The following is a 22,123-nucleotide window of genomic DNA, read 5'->3' on the forward strand; positions in this document are numbered from 1 at the left end:
ATGTAGGAAAGCTGACGGTTGCTTCACATGTAGGATAAACATACATGGTCGTTATGAAACTTAGTGGTTATCGAACATGTGGGACACATGATGGTTGTGAGGTGGTTGTTGTACCTAGTTTTTTGGCAGTGCAGATCAGTTTTCTTCCATTCATTTCTTGTAGTCAGTGTGCATGTTATAGCAAGCATGGACGACCTTTTCTGAAAAGCAGGCCACATGAGACATGGCTCTTCGTCAGATAAACCACACTATTAAAACAAAAACATTATTTTCCTCATGAAGTTAGATATGCCATCCAGAAAGTTCCATGGACCACAGTTAGCCTGTAACTGATAAATAGTTAACAACAAACAAGATGAGGACAAATATCCATCAAATGTAAATAATTAACATAATTCGTCATCTCTTAGATACAGAACTGTATGATATATAGTTGTTACACCATTTGACTATGGGTGAGTGCCATTCAGTGTGATGATCTTTCACCAGTTCTTCACATAGGGTCTCAGATATTGTCCAGTTTCAAAACACCCTTAAGCAATCACCAAATTGCTTCTTTTAGTTTCCTTTTACAGCAAACTGCCTCAGTAAATTGAAGGTCAGAAATGCATACAACGTACCCAACACTCTCAGCTGAACTTCGACTGCCATATCTTCAATATATCAACAGTAGGACCTCATTGTTGGTCAAACTGGCCTTAGTATGTGCCATAGTTTTCAAGGGTGGAAAGCTTCTAGTTTTGTTGTGTCTCTTGTACAGTGTCCAGGTTTTCCTTGTGGTTAATGAAGGAGTCACCACTGTCTGTGTAGTGTTGTCATAGTGGCCCTTACTATCTCACACACACACACGTCCAAACACATACACACAACCACACAAATGCATACACACAGACAGACAAACATACATACATATCCAAGCACTCACACACACACACACAAACATACATGTTCTGAACACATAATCATTTTTCCTCTTTCTCTTACATACAAACTGACATAATTAGTTCTACACGTGGTGTTTTTAATCAACAACGATACAATGCCATGAAGGTGTAAATACTTAATTACACTGATTACTCTAATTAATATAAGTTGGCACTGTAACTCAACAACTGCAAACTAGAAAGTTCTTTAGAATAATTCTCTAACAATAACAAAACACAAACAATGAAAAGTAATCATTGGTTTTGATCATTGTCATACTTAAATTAAGATAAGTGTAAGAATATGCTCACACCACACACACACACCCATTTTAAATATACACATGTGTGTGTGTGTGCACATATTATTATTGTTTTGGTTTGGCTCAGGTTTGGTCTTATTCCTGGTAGGACTTGTGTGATTAGCAGGTTACTACATGTAATCTTAAGTATCCACAAGTTTTCAGTGGTCTTTCTGTAGGAGCTCTACCAGGCATTCTATTTCAATCTCCTTTGGCCATTATTTATCTATATCTTTGCTTACTGTTCCCAACGCACCAATATGGGCACAACCTTTACTGTTTGCATGCTCTACCATTATTATTATTACTATTATTATCATTATTATTATCATTAATTAGCAAACGCTAGTCATTCTATGGCTGAGTGTTTTGAGCATGCCACTTTACACATACATAAGATTTTATATTATATTATATATATATATATATATATATATATATTATATATATATATATATAACCTTAATGTATAGTGTTTTGTGTATGTGCACAGCTGTGCATATTTATAACACAACAAATTCAGACACACCCTACACAAACACAGCCCAGACTGTGGTTGCTGTGGTTGTATTACTTCCCCTTATGCTTAAACATGATAACCTTTGGTTAAATGCATTAAAATCTGTTTAAACATAACCCTTGGTTAAACATGATAATCCTTCATTAAACATGATAGCCTTTGGTTAAACATGATAACTCATTATTAAACATGACAACCATGGGTTAAAACATAACAGTTGGTTAAACATGATAACACTCAGTTAAATAAAATTACCTCTGGTTAAATACAATAAGCCTTGGTTAATCATGATGTCCCTTGGTTAAATACAATAACCATTGGTTAAAAACAGCAATTCTTGGTTAAACAAGGTAACCCATTACTAAGCTTCTACATGCTGTAGACAAACAGACAGACAATTTATTTATTAATAGAAGCTGACTGGGAGATGCAAAAGGGGTGAATACATTAGACTGTGGAACCAGGTTCTAAAAGAATTCATGCTTCTTTCCTCATTTTTTTGTATCATGCTTGGTTATTATCACAACATTCTCCTGAAATATTTTATACAGAAATATCACAGCACTAAATATAAACCTTCATTAAATTAGAAATATATTCATTAGATTATAACGAAGAATCAAATGATGGTCTTTGTGGGGTAAATATTGTGTTCAAACAGGGGTTGTAAAACAGAAATTAGATTGTATGTCTGAGAGGACAGAGAAAGAATTTTTTAAAAAGGTCAAGTTTTGGTATTTCATTGTTAAATTGTATTCCACCTCAAGAATTTTAAAATTCTAATTTCACTAAAACACAAACATCATTCCATTTTAATAAAAATAAACACACACACACGTGTGTGTGTGTGTTGGTGTATGTATGTATGTATGTATGTATGTGTGTATGTATGTATATGCATATGCATATATATATATATATATATATATATATATATGCACTAACTTTCTTTATGATGTTCCCATTCCATTTTAGAAAGAGTTGTTGAACTGAAGTGGGATGAGAAGGAGAGAGGACAGGGGTAGATCAGTCACTGCCAAGTTTTCAAGTTTCCTACTGTAAGACACACACACATATGTGTGTGTGTGTGTTTGTATATACCTGTGAATGTGTAAATATATACATATAGATGTGTGTGTGTATGTATATATATATATATGTGTGTGTGTATGTATAACTATATATATAATGTTTATATCTATATATATATGTGTTCATATATATGTGTGTGTGTAATATACACATGTAAATATTTACATGTATATATATATATATATGTAAATACACACATATATATATGTATATATATACATATATATATATATATATAATATATATATATACATATATATATATATATATATACATATATATATATATATATATATATACATATATATATATATATATATAATATATATATATATACATTATATATATATATACATATATATATATATATATATATACACACACACACACACATATATATACACACACACACACTTAGTTTATATATATGTATATATACTTATATGCCATAGTGTTTGACAAAGGTAGGTGTACATATTTATGCCTCAGTCCATATTATCATCTCTAGGACTTCACGACAAAACATTGGGGAGGACAGATGAACCATCACTGAATCAAAGAAATAAAAATACAAATATAAATAAGAAAATAATAACACTTGTTTGTTTTTGTTTTTGTTGGAACAATAAGTTTTACCCAGATTGAAGATGACAACACCACCACCACCACCACTACTACTACCACCGCTGTTGTTCAGTCCTGATCTGGTAAACCTGGTGATGAAAGGCTTTCCTGTGATGACCATCCAGTCTGTTCAGCTATATAAGTCTACATCATTTAAATCACTGTGTATGATGTAACTGGAAGGAGATTTGACTGCTTGTTCTAGGAAACTGAGCAACCACAGAAACTCAGACAAAGATAAATCTGTGGCTCAGGAGTGAGGGTCATACTAGAAGGTCTGGTCCCAAGTTTCTGACAATAAACTGTCTTTTAAATTATACTTTGGGGACAAGCAGCCGTGTACAAGACACTTTTGTAGTTCATCTACCGGCTTTATTATTATCATTGAGTGAGAGAGCAGCACATACCATCACAGGGACACTGGGGTACATATATATGAAGTCTAATATACGCATCATAACTACTCGGCTGATAAGGATACACCAGGCTTATTATTATTATTTTTATATTATCATTATTATTACACTTGTCACACAGCATCTGCTGCTGCTGCTGCTGGTGTAATGTAGATGCCAGCTATTCACAACTCGTGGACTGAGGTGGTACCTTCAAATTGTTATTACTATTCTTAGGTGTACTACTGTGTGTGTGACCAAGGACGTGTATGTTACAATTACTTGCTCCATGGTAAAAATACACTGAAATTGTGTGTTTGTGTGTATTATCATCTGAAAGTGTACACTATTATATATCCACTACGGCCAATCTTACCAGTCGGTTTCATGCTAGCGATTCAACAGAGTGTTAGGTAACACTCCAATTATGTAACCCTGCACTCATCAGAGGTAGCCATTATGGAATGAAATATAGCAACTGCTCTCTTTTCCAGACTTATGGATTTTAAGATGACTTACACACATACACACACAAATATATATATTTATTTTTTTTTTACTTGTTTTATCTTCATTTTAGCTAAATCTCAGTGACTTAATGTGTTTGTTTCCCTTTTATCAAATGGACAATGATAGAGAGAAGGAATGCTGCAAGACTTGTGATGGTCATGCTAAGAGTGTTAGCAGTGGAAGAGAAGTGAATTTGCCCCAAACAAAAACTGCAACCCCAGTGCACAGAATTCAGGGAGAGAGGGCAGAAATGATATGTAAAGCATTGGTTCTGTTATATATTATAGGTTAGTAGAGCTTTGGGTTTACAGAGGAGGAGAGAAAGAAGATTATGAGGTGCTCATGCCCTTCCTAAGAGCATTAAATGACATAAATGAACTGGAAAAAAAAAAGGAACATTGTGCTTCAAGTGAGAATTGAAACCCTATCAATGAATTTGCTCACCAGGAGCCCACATTGATTGTAGGGTCTTCAATGACTCAAATAAATGAGTGAATCTTCACTATTGTGAAAATATTGTCACTCTGGGTGGATCAAAGACAGGATGGAGTGGGACGGTATTTTGGTTATACTTTGAATTCAGCACCAAGACTGAACCAAATTTGAGATGATGATTATGATGATGATAGGGATGAGGATGGTGATAGTGGCAGTGACGATGAGAGTGATGGTGGTAAGGGTGGCGGCGATTGTTAAAAGACATGCATGACAAGTTAATGGAGAGGGAGGTGGGAAAGAGGGAGAGCACATCTTCTGGAAAGATCTTTCTTTCTGGAAGCAACAAACAATGGAGCAAGAAGAAAAACAAACCGTCTTTGAATCTTTCTAGATGTTTCTTTACCATAGAAATACCTCTCTAGTTTCTTCTTTTAATGAAGAAATATTCCCGTTAGGCCTTCCTTAGAAGGAACTAAGATCTTTTCAGATCTTTCTTTCAGGACAGAAAAAAATATTTTAAAAACCTGGATTTTAAAGACATCAAGTTGCTGAAGAATGTTGTTTATAAGAGGTGTCTGACCTTGAAGTCATAGATCTTATGGTTGTCTTGATACTGTCCAGCACCGACTGGACGGCTTTTTCATCTACAGTACCTGCCAAACGCTTCTTTCGATTTCTCTGCTCCTCTTCTGACAGATGTTTATTTACTTCCAGCAAAGATTTGCGATCAGCTTTTAACCCATGGTTAAATTTGACCGTGTGTAAGTTGTTTGGGTCACCAATTTTTTTAATTGATGTGAGAGAAGGTGATCTCAGTGATTCTATCGAAGAGGCATTGGAGAGGATTTCTTTGTCTTCAAAGATGGTGTCAAAACTAACGTAAGTTGACATCTTGGGATTTACTTTACTGGTTCCACCCCATGATGATGGTCTCTGGAACAATCCTCCAAGAATACTTCTGTTACCACTTTCTGACGATACGTCTTTCGAGAAAGGAGGTGAAGGTTTGCGCTTCAGTACTTCAACAGCTGAGGTTTTTGGAGACGACGATGGAGTTTGTTGAGAGACAAGTTTTTTGAAAGTATGCAGATCAGTACTTTGGTTTGGCAAAGATGATTTTTTGCCCAAATTCTTCAAGGTGGACAGAGATGTACTTTCAGACAAATAAGTGCTGCCTTTTGGATATTTTTTCTTTGAGTTCTGTGGTTTGGTTAAGGTCTGAGAATCAGGTTTGCTACCACCAAACACACTGTTCATCTTTGATCTGAAACTTGTAGACTTTTGTACAGGAGAACTTATAAAATTATCAAACTGCTGCTCACCATCCATCTTCAATTGACTGATGTCAGTAATGCCTTGTCTACGGATATCTTTATTGAATGATTTACTGCGCCGGTCACTGGCTTCTACCTTCATGGCAACACGATAAGAATCAGACCTGTTGGTAGGCTCTATAGTGTTGCTGTTGTTGTTGTTGTTGTTCTGATTGATGTCTTGTACTGCAACACGATAAGAACCATTCCGGGTGACTACGTCATCGGTTAGTTTATTGGATGCTGAAATGGCCAGTCTGTAAGAATCCAACCGTTTTGGCTCTTCCTCAGGCTGTTCATACATAGCAACACGATAGGAACCATTCCTAGAGTTATGCTTGCTGCTGGAATCACTGGATTCTGGCTTTGATTGATCAGAAACTGAGTCAGATTGGTTTGTATCTGGCAGCAAATTAAGTTTTTTGCTGAAGCTCCCAGCAAGATTATTATCTGTAGGACTCTTCTTCTCACTGGCTTCCTGATCTGATGGTGGAATGGTAAATGTAGAAAACGATAATCTTTTGCTACTGTTTTCCACAGTTAAACCAATGTTATTGTTGTTGCTTTGGCTGTTGTTGTTGCTATTATTATTATTATTATTATTATTGTTATTATTATTATTATTAGTGTTAATAACCACAGTTTCACTGACTGGTAACTTTTGCAAATCAGGTTTATTGAAAGCAAAAGATGTGGAATTCTTGGAAACGTGGTCTTTGGCACTGGGAAAGGATGTGAAAGCATTTGGAATGAAGGACACAGCATAAGGACTTGATGGTGGACTCGAATCAGGTGAAGGAAGTTGCTGTTTCAAACTGGAGTTGCTTTCCATGATTGCATTCACATTGATCTCTTCATTAACGGCACCAAACTGATTATTATTATTATTATTATTATTATTATTATTATTATTATTAGCAAGCTGAGCCAGAGGTTTCCTAATAATGACAGAGTTTTTTAGGGGTCCTAAAGAATTGTTCTTCTGGCATGAAACCAAAGTCTCATTATGGATGGCATTAGTGCTGGGTTCTCTTTCAGTAGTGAAACATTTCTGATGAGTTGTGCTGGATATCGGTGCTGGATATCTTGGAAGAAAGTCAAAGTCACTATCAGACATTGTTACCACAGTACTAGTGTCATCGTTACAAATAGTTGTACTACTGGATGTAGAAGATGCGGAAGATGTAGATGTGAAAGAATTATGTTCTGGTAATGAAGAATAATGCTTATTTGTAACAGAAAGATCAGACAAGAGACAATGGTGAGTCTGATGATCACCGGCTGGAAGCATGTTGACATATGGAGAGAAATTTAGAGACTTTGGCATCTTTGCTTTGGAACTAGAATCTTTGCGGAATGAAGATTTCAAAATGCCTTGTTTCTTGCCATCATTGGAACTATTATGGGTCCGTGGCCAAGACCCGGTTTTGTCTTGGTTCACACTCCATTTCTCAGATGCTAAGTAGTTTCGAGGAAGTGTGTTTCCTCCATCATCGGAATCTTTTGTGTCTGATGTATTAGAAGAAGCAGTGGCTTCAGCTACAAGACCGCTGCCCGACGAGGAACTATCGCTTCCTGTTTTCTGACCAACATGAAGCTGATTCGAAGAATCTTCATCACTTCCAGATGATGAAACAATGCACCATGAAGGAAAAGATTTTGGAGAAATAGCAGTCATGTTCTTTATATGTTTGTAGATAATCTCGTGGTCAGACTCTGAGTAATTTGATTCACTGGTGCCAGTGACCAAAGAATTCCTATTGGAAGTATTGGTAAGTGTTGAGTCACTGGTTTCACTCTCTGTTGGGCTAGAGAGGTGACGTGGTGGGTTCATCTCTCTCGTTGGTGTTTGATCTCGTTCTTCTCTCATTTCTGCTTCCAGTTCCTGGTCGCATATATCTTCCATAAGTTGATTCCTGTCTGTTGCTTCACCAATGTTCTGGCATTTCGATCTACCTATCAACTTCAAATAGATCTCTGACAGTTCTGACATTCTATTTTTAGACATGGCTTTCATTGCCTTTAAGCCACTGTCACTGTGGAATGACGTGTAGAAACCATCTTCATCGAGAGAGTACAGCGATGACACCTCGTCATCTTGTTTGAATTGTCTGCAAGACAGCACCATATCAGGATCATAAAACGGCATATCTGTCTTAGGGTAAAAGTTGCTGGACTCAACACTGCTGGACGACGTGTTGTCAGGGTTAAAGGTTCGTGCCATCAGGTTCCTTCGATGCACGAGAGCATCAAGTTTGAACAATTCTGTGTTTAATGAGTCTCGGTCACTGGTTTCCCCTGTAAATGTGCTCATTTCATCTCCACCACATTCTGCCGTGTCACTGAAACGTCTGAAATAGAATAAGAAAAATAATTAATACAAACAAAAGATTTAGGTAAGAAAATTCTAGAAACTTGCTCTATGAACAACAATTATAGCAACACATTTGTGCTCTACCATCAATGTGTATCTTATGTATTAGTTCACATGCGTCAGTCACATGTACCAGGTCACATGATCAGGTCATGTGTACTGACCATACAACTGTGTATATCAGTTACCTGCTCAAGTAATAGGTACTTGGTCACACATATCAGTCACATGATCAGGTCACATGTAATGGTCACATGATCAGGTAATGTGTAATGGGTTATATGTACCAGGCTACATGTACCAGTTACATGGTCAGATCACAAGTACCAGGATGTATGACAAGGTCACATGTATCAGTCACATGATTGAGTCACAAGCTTACAGATGCAGAATTAAACAAAAATGGTAAGACTATAAAACCCCCAAACATTTCCACCATCAATATGAAACCTTTGAGAAGTTTTGACAAATAGGGATAAGATATCTTGCTTAGGGAAACAATACAATCTTCAAAATATGATTTGAACCTAAGATTCCTATGTCAAATGGCCAGTTGTTTATTATAATTCTCCAATAAGGCGGCGAGCTGGCAGAAATATTAGCATGCCAGGCGAAATGCTTAGCAGTATTTCGTCTGTCTTTATGTTCTGAGTTCAAATTCTGCCGAAGTCGACTTTGCCTTTCATCCTTTCAGAGTCAATAAATTAAGTACCAGTTGCATACTGGGGGTGGGGGGATCTAATCGACTGGCACCCCCCCAAAAAATTTGGGCCTTGTGCCTAGAGTAGAAAAGAATTATTTCTATTTTTATCCTTTAAAGGCGGCAATCTTGCAGAAACGTTAGCACAACGGGCAAAATGCTTAGCAGTATTTCATCTCTTTTTATATTCTAAGTTCAAATTCCACCGAGGTCAACTTTGCCTTCCATCCTTTTGGGGTCGATAAATTAAGTACCAGTTGCATATTGAGGTGGTCTAATTGACTGGCTCCCTCCCCCAAAATTTCAGGCCTTGTGCCTAGAGTAGAAAAGATCATAATTCTCCAATGATACTGATGTGTTAGTTGTTGTTATTGTTGTTGTTGTATAGCCCAAGGCCAGCATTGATCCAGTAGTCCTATGGAACACAAGAAATCAACTAAAGGACAGACTATGATTCACTGTTCACTATAGCTCCATGTCTGTGCCCTACTGAGGACTATACCATTCACTCTGCTAACAGGAGGGGTGGTAAGGTAGTGTGGACATATTGGTGTGTACGATATCAATACCCAGAACACCCAGAGGTCTCTTGAACTACTACAAATTGATTTTATTGATCAGACTTAGAGTCGTGGAGGCACAAAATGTTCTGCAGCTAATAGAAGGGGGTCAACATATGATAGAGTTTCAACAGTAGTTGCCATAGTTACATGAACTCCAATAATAATTAACAGCAAAAGAGGGGTGGTGAGAGTTGCAATGATATAGCACCAAATAAAGCATGCTGTGAGTTCAAATCTTGCTAGAGTCAACTATACTTTTTAGCTTGTTGTCATCATCATCATTATCATCTTTTACCATCCACTTTCCATTCTGGCCTGGGTTGGATGGTTTGACAGGAATCGGTGAGTCAAAGGACAGTGCCAAGATCTACGGTATGTTTTGGCATGGTTTCTATGGCTGGATGCCATTCCTAATGCCAACCAATTTGCAAAATGTACTGCCAAGTTTTTTATGTGGCACCAGCACCAGTGAGGTCACCAAGTGATTACAAGACAAAGACCACTTGAGTGGAAGTGGTATTGAGGGAGATCACTTTGTGCCAGGTGGTGAAAGGTAAGAGTATGACAGAGGAATAGAGACAGGCGTCTTGCTGAAGAGGAGATACCTGGCCACTCTAGATGGAAAGAGGGAGGGGGTAAAAGAGAGGACAGTGAGAGGACAAAGTGTGAGAGAGAGAGAGGAGAGAATGAGAGAGGAAAGTGAAAGGGTAAAGTGTGGTGGGGTGAGAGAAAGGAGGAGTAAGAGACAGAGAAGAGAAAGAGTGAGAGGGGAGAAAAACATGAGTGTGTGTGTGTGTGTGTGTGTGTGTGTGTGTGTGAGAGAGAGAGAGAGAGAGAGAGAGAGAAAGAAAGAGAGATGCCAGGTAAAGAGAAGTTACAGTGTGACAGAGAGACAGAAACAGGCATCTTGCAATAGAGGGGATACATGGCTACTCATGTTGGAAAAAGAGAAAGAGAGAGATAGGTGGGAGTGGGAGAGGAAGAAAGAGTAAGAGAGTGTGTGAGAGAGAGAGAGGTATTAGGTAAAGGGAGGTTCAGGTAAGAAAGAGGGACAGAAACAGGTGTGTATATTATAGTACACAATGTCTTATATACAATGGTGTATAGTGTTACATATGATGATGTGTTATATGTAATGGCATACAATATATGTAGACACAGGCATGTCTGTGTGTAAGAAGTTTGCTTCTCAACTATGTGGTTTCAGGTTCAGTCCTGCTGTGCAGCGCCTTGGGCAAGAGTGTTCTACTATAATCCCAGATTTGACCAAAGTCTTGTGAGTAGATTTGGTAGGCAGAAACTGAAAGAAGCCCCTCGCATAAATACATGCATATATATGTGAGAGGGGAAGTGGGGAGTCTTTGTGTTTATGTCTCTCCTCAGTCGCTTGTTGATAAACGATTTTGATTTGTTTAAGTCCCCTTAACTCAGCAGTTAGGTAAAAGGGACCAACAGAGTAAGTACCAGACTTTAAAAGATATAAGTGTTGGGGTCAATTTCTTTGCAAAAACCTTTCAAAGTAGAACCCTAGGACGGTTGCAGCTCAATGACAGAAACTAGTAAAAGATAACAGATATAATAATATATGAAGAAGTGCTGAAAAGTCCCTGCCTTTAAGGGTATCACAAAGGGCAGGTTGGAGGGCCAACATTCTGAGTTCTTTTAAAAGGCTTACAGAAACTGAAGGACTACTGCAATAAGTGTGGGAATCTGAGAGGGGAATATGTTGAATGGAGTCATAATTAACTGATCCACCTGTATTATTTTTTACCCAAAGCCAGGAACTTATCAGCATCACCTCATTCATATATATATATGGTGGGGGGGGGGGCTGAAAAGACTCTGGTTTTAAGGGTGAAAGGCATGGTTGGAGACCCAACCTTCTGAGTTCTTTTACAGGACTTACAAAAACTGAAGGACTGCTGCAATAAGTGTGTGAATCTGAGAAGGGATTATGCTGAATCAAATAATAATTTAACAGATCCCCTTGTAATTTCTTTTACCCAAAGTCAGGATCTTTTCAACAAACACCCTCATGTATAATACTGTATCATGGCATATATAGTGGTGTATATAATTGTGTATAGTGTTGTAGTCCTAACTTTATTTATTAGGCCTGTCAGAAAATGATTGAAACACAGGTTACCCATGGAAAGGGAAGGATTGGTGTGTGTGGCTACTGTGAAGGCTATGGGCAGACACTCTTTCATGAGACCAAAACAATGAAAAATAATAACAGCAGCAGCAGAAATGGAATTGGTACAGTTGGTTTTGAAACAGAAATATCTGGTGAGGAAGGCAGAAGCCGTGAATGATGACAAAGAGGAAGTATGCATATTATACACCCATGCAGGCATACAGCCATGCAGATATACAGCCATGCAGATATACAACCATGCAAACATGCAATACAGGCAGGCAGACAAACAGGTAGAAATGCAATGCACACGTGCATACTGACATATAGAGATTTAAGAAAGAATTTTAACCAAAATAAAAATGAAATAAAATAAAATAAAAATTTATTTTTACCTAAAAAACAAATTGAAATTTTGGGGAATTTAGGAAATAAAAACTTAAATAAAAAGCAGCTCGCAAAACGAAAACAGTCCAATATTTTATGATGAGTCGACATGCAAAGTTACCTTTCGGAGTCTTAGACAAACAGGATGTAGTATTTTGTTGTTGTTGTTGTTGCTGTTGTAGTTGTTTAGCCCCAGGTCAGGAGTAACTGAGAAAACCATATCAGCATGCAGGCAGGTACACAATCAACTGAACAACTAGGTTAGTTCCATGGATCAATGGCACCAGATATCCTGTGTCTCCTCCACTTTGTTGATGACTATATAACTGCACATTGTAACATGCAGCGGTTAATTGAATGTGTTGCTGTGTGACAAGCAGTCTGGAGGTGTTCTATTCACTCTATCTTTCTCTCTCCACTCTTGTTTTGTAGATCCTGGTGATGGCCACAGAGGATGGAGGCAGCAACTCAGTTTGACTGGGACAGCTGCTGTCCCCTCTGCACATAGGTCCAATGTTGAGTACAACCACAGCACAAAGTCTGGGGCTCATGAGGCAGTTTATTGAGTTATTGACAATAATCACAGGTGGTGTTGAGTAAAATACCAGCACAAGTTGTGGAGCTCATAAGGTGACTGACTCAGAAACCTGGCAGTGTTGTGCACAGCCTCTGCACAGAACTTTGGGATACTGAAGTGACTGACGATTATTTCTGATGGTATATACATATATGCTTTATACATATATATATATATATAATATATACATTCTTTCTTTTATTTGTTTCAGTCATTTGACTGTGGCCATGCTGGAGCACTGCCTTTAGTCAAACAAATCAACCCCAGGACTTATTCTTTGTAAGCCTAGTACTTATTCTATCAGTCCCTTTTGACAAACTACTAAATTATGGGTACATAAACACACTAACATCGGTTGTCAAGTGACGGTGGAAGGTCAAACACAGACACACAAACATACATTATATATATATATATATATATATATATGATAGGCTTCTTTCAGTTTCCATCTACCAAATCTACTCACAAGGTTTTGGTCGGCCCAAGGCTATAGTAAGAGACACTTGTCCAAAGTACAATGCAATGGGACTGAACCCAGAACCATGTGGTTTGGTAAGCAAGCAACTTACCACACAGCCACTGTATATGTATGTATATACTTTTTATTAAAGCTGAAAAAACTTTTTCAAACTGTTACACAGCTTCAAGCTACTGTTTGCCAGACATACTCAATATGATCACAACTGTCTGACAAACAGTAACATGAAACTCTGAGTAACAGTTTGTGTAGATTTTTTTGGGGGGGGTTAATAGAAAGCATATTGCTCTACCTCTGGTATTTGGGTAGTATTTTTTCCACCTTGTTTTGCATTTATGTGCTTACTTGTGTGAGTATAAATCTATGTGTTAAGGCGGCAAGCTGGCAGAAGCGTTAGCACACCGGGCGAAATGCTGAGCGATATTTCATCTGCCGCTACGTTCTGAGTTCAAATTCCGCTGAGGTCGACTTTGCCTTTCATCCTTTCAGGGTCGATTAAATAAGTACCAGTTATGCACTGGGGTCGATATAATCGACTTAATCCGTTTGTCTGTCCTTGTTTGTCCCTTCTGTGTTTAGCCCCTTGTGGGTAGTAAAGAAATAGGTATATATCTATGTGTGTGTGTGTGTATATGGCAAGGTGTGTGTGTTTATGGTAAGTTGTGTGGGTGGGGGTTCATTAGACTGCAGCCATGCTGGGGCACTGCTTTGAAGGGATCAGTCCAATGAATCAACCCCAGTGTCTAACTGCATGCCTCATACTTATTTTATAGGTCTTTTTTGCCAAACTCCTAAGTTACGAGCATGTAACACCAGCTGCCAAGCAGTGGTGGGGACAAGCACAAACACACACACACACATACATATGATGGGCTTCTTTCAGTTTCCACTTGCCAAACCAATTCACAAGACTTATGTCAGCCTGGGACAATAGTAGAAGCCAGTTGCACCAGGTGCGACATAGTGGGGCTGACCCTGAAACCATGTGGCTGGGGAACAAACGTCTCACCACAGAGCCATTTTTGCACCTACATTTCTGTATTGTTTTGTTTTTGGTCGGCCCGAGGCTATAGTAAGGGACACTTGTCCAAAGTGCCATGCAGTGGGACTGAACTTGGAACCATACGGTTTGGTAAGCAAGCTACTTATTACACAGCCACTGTGAGGGTGAGGGTTGCAATAGGCATTGGGGGTGTTCGATTTAACTTCAAGTTTGCTATTTGTCTACTGTGTTGCTGGCAGGAAGAGAGACAATGGTAAGCACTACTTTATGTCTGTTGTGATGAGAATTAATGCCATGGGCCTGGGGTCTCTAGCCACCAGGTCACAGACCAGTAGTAGGACATGGATCGTTTGGTACTTGACCTCACAAAAAGAATAAATTTTACTAATTTATTTCTGTTTTATTGACTACTGCAGTCTGTTGGAAAAATCTGACTTTGGCCCCTCTTTTTGCAAGTAAGGGCCCAGTAAGGGGTCATTCATTCTGTTCCAACATGATTGGGAGGAGAGGGTTATGAGAGAAGGGGAGAAAGAAAGAAAGGTGAGGAAAGTGAGGGTGGGAGAGGGTGGGGGTGGCAATAGGGAAGGGTGGAGAAGGGGAGGTTGGGTGAAGATAGGGAGAGTAGTAGGGAGAAAGGGGGAGAAGAGGAAAGATGGGAGGTAGATGAGGGTGGAGGTAAGAGGGGAGAGAGAAGACAGAGTGTGGGGGAAGGGGCAATAGAAAGAGGGAAGGTATGAGGGTGGAGATGGGGATGTGAGGAATGTAAGGGTAAGGGGATAGGGAGTAGTTGGAGAGTGTGGAGGGAAAGTTGAGGATGAAAGGGCAGAGGGAGAGAGAGCAAGAGAGAGAGAGAGAGTGAGAGCAAGAGAGAGAGAGAGCAAGAGGAGAGAGAGAGCAAGAGAGAGAGAGAGTGCAAGAGAGAGAGAGAGAGAGCAAGAGAGAGAGAGAGTGCAAGAGAGAGAGGGGAGAGAGAAGAAAGTGAGGGAGGAAAACAAGAAAGAAGTTCATATACACACACTACCTACACACACACACACACACACATATACAAAAAGCTTCTTTCAGTTTCTGCCTACCAAATCCACTCACAAGGTCTTGGTCAGCCCGAGGCTATAGTAGAAGACATTTGCCTAAGGTGCCATGCAGTGAGATTGAACTTGGGACCATGTGGTTGAGAAACAAACTTCTAACTACACAGCCACACCTATGCCAATGTAATAAGTCATTATTTATCATCTGTAATATCATTAATCTTGTCATAATATATGTTCAAGTGTCATACTTAAGATAAGCTTAAAACTATGGGAGGACATTGACAACAAAATCAAAATCTTTGATATAATGTAACAAGCTCAGGTGTTACACTAAACACTGAACAATTTTTTAACTATGGAAGGACATCGATATCTTTCACATAATGAAACAAGCTTCAGTCTAATACCGTCAACAAGCATAACTATGGAAGGAGAACACTGACATAATCAAACTTTTTTACACAGTCACACAATGTTATGAATGTCCTATAAGCTTATGCAAGAAAATAGAAAGGATATTTATAAATTGGGGAATGTTCAAGGGTCTCATTGTTGTTAGGGATGTGTGGGTTTTTTTTTAACTGGTATTCAAGGGATGAGCCTTATTTCCAAGACATTGCCATATTTTGTAATCTATGTACATTGTCACTTTAGTTTTAACTCCTCTGAGTTCAATGTAAACTCTATAAGCATACACAGCTGTCTCTTCAACCATTGCTCTTGAGGGCAATGTAACGTCAACCATTGCTCTTAAGGCAAATAAAAAATTTATCGTCATTATCATCAGAAGCAGTAGTATAATCATCATCATCACCACCACCACCACCACCGTTGTCATAATTTTCAAAGTCACTTTCCCACGGTCTAATAAAAATTCACAGATGTAGGCTTTCTACAGCTGGATGTTCTTCCTGTCACTGACCCTCAGCTGTTTTTCAAGCATTGTCATATTTTCCATAGTCCAGACATTTTCCCCAGGAAAACTCTAAACAAACAACACCACTTGTATGATGTTGACACGTATTTACAATTACCCCCCCCCCCAATATCAAAACAAGGACTCACATACTCATACATACATACATACATGCACATACACACATGCAACAGGCCTCTTTCCAGTTTCCATTTACCAAATTTACTCATAAGGCATCGATCAGCTCAAGGCTATAGAAGAAGACACTTTTCTAAGATGCCAAACAGTGGGACTGAACCTGCAACCATGTAAGTACAAAGTGCACTTTTTAACTGCACAGACATGCCTGCACAATTATTACTGTTATTATTATTGTTGTTGTTGTTGTTGAATGTTATATTAGCAAGAATGTTGTCTTGAGGTTTGGTAATAACATGTCTTATCAAATTTCAAAAACTCTTGAAAAGAATACAAGATTACACCTTTCTGCTGGTCAGTAATATGAGTCTTAATTCCAGTATCCTTCAGCAACTCAGGTAGCAGTTTAGGTGTTGTGCCAGGTGTACCAATTACCACAGAAATAATTGTCATCTTAACTCTTCCACAATTTCTTCATCATTCTGGCTAAGTCCCAATATTTCTCTTTTTCTTTCAATTACTTTGGTATCTTCTCTAATATTGCAAAGTCTGTGGTCTTACGCTGTGCTCTACAATAATATCTTGTCTTTTTAATCCCATAAAATCCAAAATTTCTTATTCTCTATCACAACCTGTTGCTCACATTCATACCATTCTTTCTTACTGCTTTGAATCCACACACTCAGCTAACATCCAAATACACTCTTTTACCTACACATTTATGCCTGTACTTATACTCTTTTTCTACCAGCTTACTGAACTCATTCAAGAAATGTATAATACTTTTATCTCTTTTCCCACAGACTCTGCGTTTGTTCTCTGACTGACTTTTATCAATCATTGTTTTTATCAAATTTGTTCTAATGGTTAATTTCTGAGCAGCTGCTATTACTGATTTGGTTTATTGTTTCATGTTTCCATCTGTTAGCCATAACTACCATTCTTTACATCCAACAGTTTCAGTCTCCTGCAAGAATTGGCCAACTAATACCTTTTCTTTCCAGCTATTTCTTCTGTAGTTCTTCCTTCTGCTCCTAAATTCTCTTATTGTTTCAGTAATATTTTGGACACTTTTAGCCAATGAAAGCATTCTTTTTTCTCTCTCTACAGCACAGATGGTCATCATCATAATCATTATCGTTTCTTTTTTTGTTATTATTATTTGTTTGATGAAGGTTCAGGTAACCCAAATTACCTGGCACAAATCACTTGTTAATGGGTTGTGATGTTCATGCAGAGAACACAGCAATGGTAATGACGGTGGAGCTTAGTTCAGCACTCTACCATTTCTACCCAACTTCACCAATCCCTTTCAATTAATTGATAATAATTTGAAATAACAAAAAAAAAAACAACGATGCCCCAGCATGACCGCAGTCTAATGACTGAAACAAGTAAAAGGTAAAAGGTAAAGGTAAATAATTATACAATCAAAGAAAACAGACTCGGACAACAAGAACAACAAAAAGGAACAAGATAACACAAAACCTCACAAAAGAAGAAACAGAAAACCAACATAAATTCCATTGGGTGTTGGAATATTTACAACAAAGAGAAAAGAACAAGAAGGAGGAGACACACAGACAGACAAATAGAAAAAGTGTCAATTATCGCCTTTTTTCTTAGGGTTTTTTTTTCCAAAAATAAGTCGATAAGAGATGGTAATAATGTAAAAGATTCTTATGCTTACCAAAAAGTGAGGCTCGTTACCATGGGAATGACAGGTGAAAATAAAAAAAGGAACTTAATCCATGAAAACAGAAGGGACAAACCCCACACTTTTTTTTCTGACAAGTAATTAGTATTTTTTTATTTTGAAAAAATAATTTTAGTTTAGGAATTTAGCAAACATGTACAATGATCATTGATAAAACATCTTCATTTACCATTCCATTGATTGACTGAGGAAGCATTTTAGTAATTTGTTAAACCAAAGCGTTAATAAATGGAAAGAAACAGAACAATTTTATGTATCTAAATGGTCAGTATTATACTGTATTAGTTGAACTACAAACAATTGTATCTACATACATGGTCAGTATTACACAGTACTAGTTGTACTACAAACTATTATATCTATGTTGTTTAGTATTTCATTGTACTAATCATACTTCTAAACATTATATTTACGTATATAATCAGTATTTTACTGTACTAGTTGTATTACTAATTATTATATATACATATGTGGTTAGTATTTCATTGTACAAGTTGTACTACAAACTATTAAATCTACATAAAAAGGCTCTTACACCTACTCAAGAATACATTCTAAATATAAACAATCACATCATCAAAATCTTGATACAAGATAATGTATGATTAATTCGAAACAATATGAATAAATAAGCACTGCATTTGATGGAGTTCTGAATGCTAAAAGGTTAATTCTGCCAGCCATTGTGGTTGGCATTTTCATGTAACATCTAATACCTGTCATATTGAAAAGACAAAGCACAAAGCTAATCATCTCACCCTCTTGGATAATATGTCCAGGTAATATTTAATCTTTGCAAACCTACTGAACCGACGAATGCTAGTCAACTAGCCATTGGTCAGTCTTTCAGAAACCAGTGGTGGTGGAGTTAATTTTGAGTTAATAAAATAAGTACCAGTTGAGTACTGGGGGAGCAGGAGGTGTCGACGTAATCAACTAGCCCCTACCCTAAAATTTCATGCTTTATACCCATAGTAGAAATAATTTAAGGCCATCCATGACATTTATTTACATTCCAACCCTTAGCTCAATTACGGCAGGGAGGTCTTTATCGTGGAAATCGTGGATCATTTTACAAATTATTTGTGACACTTTTTCTGTAAATAAAACTCAATGTCTATTGATCAATCAGATCCGTGTTGTTTTTACTTTATTGATGAGGTTCATTACAGCAGAAACATGTCTATTGTTGTTACCAACTCCACTAACAAAACATCAGATTTCCATTTAAGCATAAATATTTTTAATTAGTTCTCAATTTCACTGAAACTATCTCCCACTTCCTCCATGAGTCTCAAACCAGTAGTGCTACATTAATATTTTCTTTCTACAATAAATAGAATTTTTAATTCCTCAAAGATTTTTTAAATTTTATTTTTGTCTTTCAGTACATCCATACAAAAATGCTTTGTGTTGTTGGTAGATCTTCAAGGCAGAAGATCAACAGAAAGAGCAGCAAAGCCTACATGCAAAGCTGAAGCTGCAATGGATAATACCATCCAGTACCTGTCATTTTCATCTCTTCTCCATTGCTGCAGGACTTTTCTTCCTGTTTCTACTGAGTAGAGCACAGGTGCTCAGCAGACTAAGATGTTGCGGTGACCAGCAAGCTGTTTGTTTTACACTCAAGCAGCCTTCTCCTAGGTGAAATACCTTACAGAAAGCCCCCAAATCACCCTGGAATCGCTGGGAGATTGTCAAAGTAGACATTGGACTCCTATAATTTCTGTACATCTGTCCAGATATCATTTATCTCAAGCTTTATTTAAATTATTTCTTTTAGATCAGTTTTTATTTAATTTATTTTTTTTACTTATTATACTGCTAGTGAAGGCGCAATGGCTCAGTGGTTAGGACAGCGGACTTGCAGTCAGAGGATCGCAGTTTCGATTCCCAGACCAGGCGTTGTGTGTGTTTATTGAGAGAAAACACCTAAAACTCCACGAGGCTCCAGCAGTGGGTGGTGGCAACCCCTGTTGTACTCTTTCACCCCAACTTTTTCTCACTCTTTCTTCCTGTTTCTTGAGTAATGCTGCAATGGACTGGTGTCCCGTCCAGCTGGGGGGGGGGGAACACATACACCATAGAAACTGGGAAACCGGGCCCATGAGCCTAGCTAGGCTTGAAAAGGGCACATAAATAAATAATAAAATTTTATACTGTTATGCTAGTTCATTATTTCTAAAAGAGACAACCAAAAGAGGCAAAGTGACAGACATATTGCTGCCTTTAATAAAATTTAAATGGTTTTAAACTGTTTTGAACTTTTCAAACATAATAATGAAAAGGGAAGAATTCTATGAATACAAATTCTATTTTGCTTCTTCATTGATAAAGATGGGGAGGTACCCCTTAACTGTCACTATTTTGGGAAAGGAAGAATTTTGGTATTTGCCATTATTAACCCTTTTGGTTACCACATTTCTGTTAAAATACACTATCTTTGTTTCAATTAATTTTGAGAAAATATTGAAAAATTTAATTAACATTGTCCTTAAGTATTGGTTTTGTTTCAATTAATTTTGAAAATAGCAAAGAATTTACTCAAAAAACCTAAGTTATTATTAATCATTTGTTACCATATTTCTGCTGAAAAATGCACTGCTTTTATTAGAATTTGAAAACAATGAAGAATTTGTCATTATTAACCTGGTGTATGGAACAGATATTAACATTAAATGTTGATGGAAGATATTAATTTTGATTATTTTAACCATTTTGTTACCATATCTCTGTGGATTCACAGAGTCTTTGTTTCAATTTATCTTAAAGATAATGAAGAATTCTAATACAATAACTGTCATTATTAAGCTGGCGTTTAGAATATAAATTAAACATGGAATTTTGATGCAAGGTTTTAAGTTAGGTCTCTTTAAAACAGGGAGTTAGTATCATAGAATCATAGGTGTTCTCAAGTGACTTGGTATCTGTCAGTTTAGGGACCACAGGTTTAACCAATTTGGGAACAGATGACACGGCAGACATGTATTGTGTTAGTATATATTGTATTAGATGTAAAAACTCATAGTGAAAGTGAGAGAAGTAACGTGAGTAGCAGGAGGAGGTTAGAGAGTGAAAGAGTTAAGTGGGAGGAAGGTCAAGATACACTGGCCAGAGGTTTAAATGTCTGGAAAAGCAGTGGAGGGTTAGAGAACTGCAGTGGTACCAAAGGTGTTTGGTTTGGTATGACGAAAGGAAAGAAACTGGACTTCCAATTAATTACTGACCTATATTCGGTCTCTGTGGCAGAGTCACGGCCAGAATCTTGACCCAGTGAGCAGAATGATGCCGTTGATGAGACAACACGATCCGTGGTGACAGTCATGTTGGTTTGGTCGGATTCAATTGATTGTCGTGCACTTGATGTGGCACTCCAGTTACCTGCAAACAAAGAGAATAATTAAGTATAATCAAATTATAACAATAACCAAAGAATAATAATTAATTCTGGTTTATTGGCCACAAGGGCTAACATAAATCAAAAAACATGTAAAGACAAACACAGGACGAAAAGTACAAAATGTTTTGCGAAAAAGAAAGGTCCGTGTAAACATTCAAATAACAACAAAAAATATATCAAATAAAACTCCCAATAGGGGGAGGCGCTTCGAAAGGTTACTCATGGAAAAACCCATAAAAGCCACAGGAGCCTGGTTAAAAAGGGGTAGAGAGCCCCTTTTCCTTTTATATTACCTTTTTTTTTTACAGGTGTAATCTCAGAATTGGTCCATTCATACTGGCCATTTTCCCTGACATTCACCCACCTTTCAATATATTTGCTATGAGACAGCACTTCCCTCTCTACTCTCATCTTCTTTTTCAAGTGGAACTTGAAAAAGTTGATGAGGCCTTGGCCAAAGAGGAAAGTGTCTGACTTTAGCCTTTTCAAACGGCTCCACCATACCACCTCTTTCGCTACAGCCACTAGACAAAGGAAAATTGCCTTGCCCTCCCGGGCAATCTTCACTATGGAATAATT

General features: G+C 37.5%; 1 protein-coding gene and 2 long non-coding RNA genes across 5 annotated transcripts in view; 1 reads left to right on the forward strand and 2 right to left on the reverse strand.

The window, feature by feature from the left end:
* Window positions 1-339: 339 nt before the first annotated feature.
* On the forward strand, window positions 340-13,701 carry LOC118766320. Its single transcript, XR_005002245.1, has 3 exons — window positions 340-420; window positions 9,725-9,729; window positions 13,691-13,701. It is a non-coding gene; the product is annotated as an uncharacterized LOC118766320 (long non-coding RNA).
* On the reverse strand, window positions 1,025-2,645 carry LOC118766319. Its single transcript, XR_005002244.1, has 2 exons — window positions 1,863-2,645; window positions 1,025-1,825 (listed from the first exon to the last, which is right to left on the reverse strand). It is a non-coding gene; the product is annotated as an uncharacterized LOC118766319 (long non-coding RNA).
* Window positions 3,225-22,123, reverse strand: part of LOC115219682 (dentin sialophosphoprotein-like) — a 125,852-nt gene continuing 106,953 nt past the window's right edge. Inside the window, exons 5-6 of one of the 3 annotated variants that reach the window (XM_036509684.1) lie at window positions 21,372-21,525; window positions 3,225-8,459 (exon numbers count right to left, since the gene is read on the reverse strand). In XM_036509684.1, coding sequence (XP_036365577.1) covers window positions 5,345-8,459; window positions 21,372-21,525 — 3,269 coding nt within the window. In that variant the 3' untranslated portion in view covers window positions 3,225-5,344. Of the gene's footprint in view, window positions 8,469-21,371; window positions 21,526-22,123 lie in introns of all 3 variants that reach the window. The other 2 variants (XM_036509683.1, XM_036509685.1) reach the window with 2 other exon arrangements.

Source organism: Octopus sinensis, linkage group LG15 (assembly GCF_006345805.1).
Source record: "Octopus sinensis linkage group LG15, ASM634580v1, whole genome shotgun sequence".
Taxonomy (NCBI): domain Eukaryota; kingdom Metazoa; phylum Mollusca; class Cephalopoda; order Octopoda; family Octopodidae; genus Octopus; species Octopus sinensis.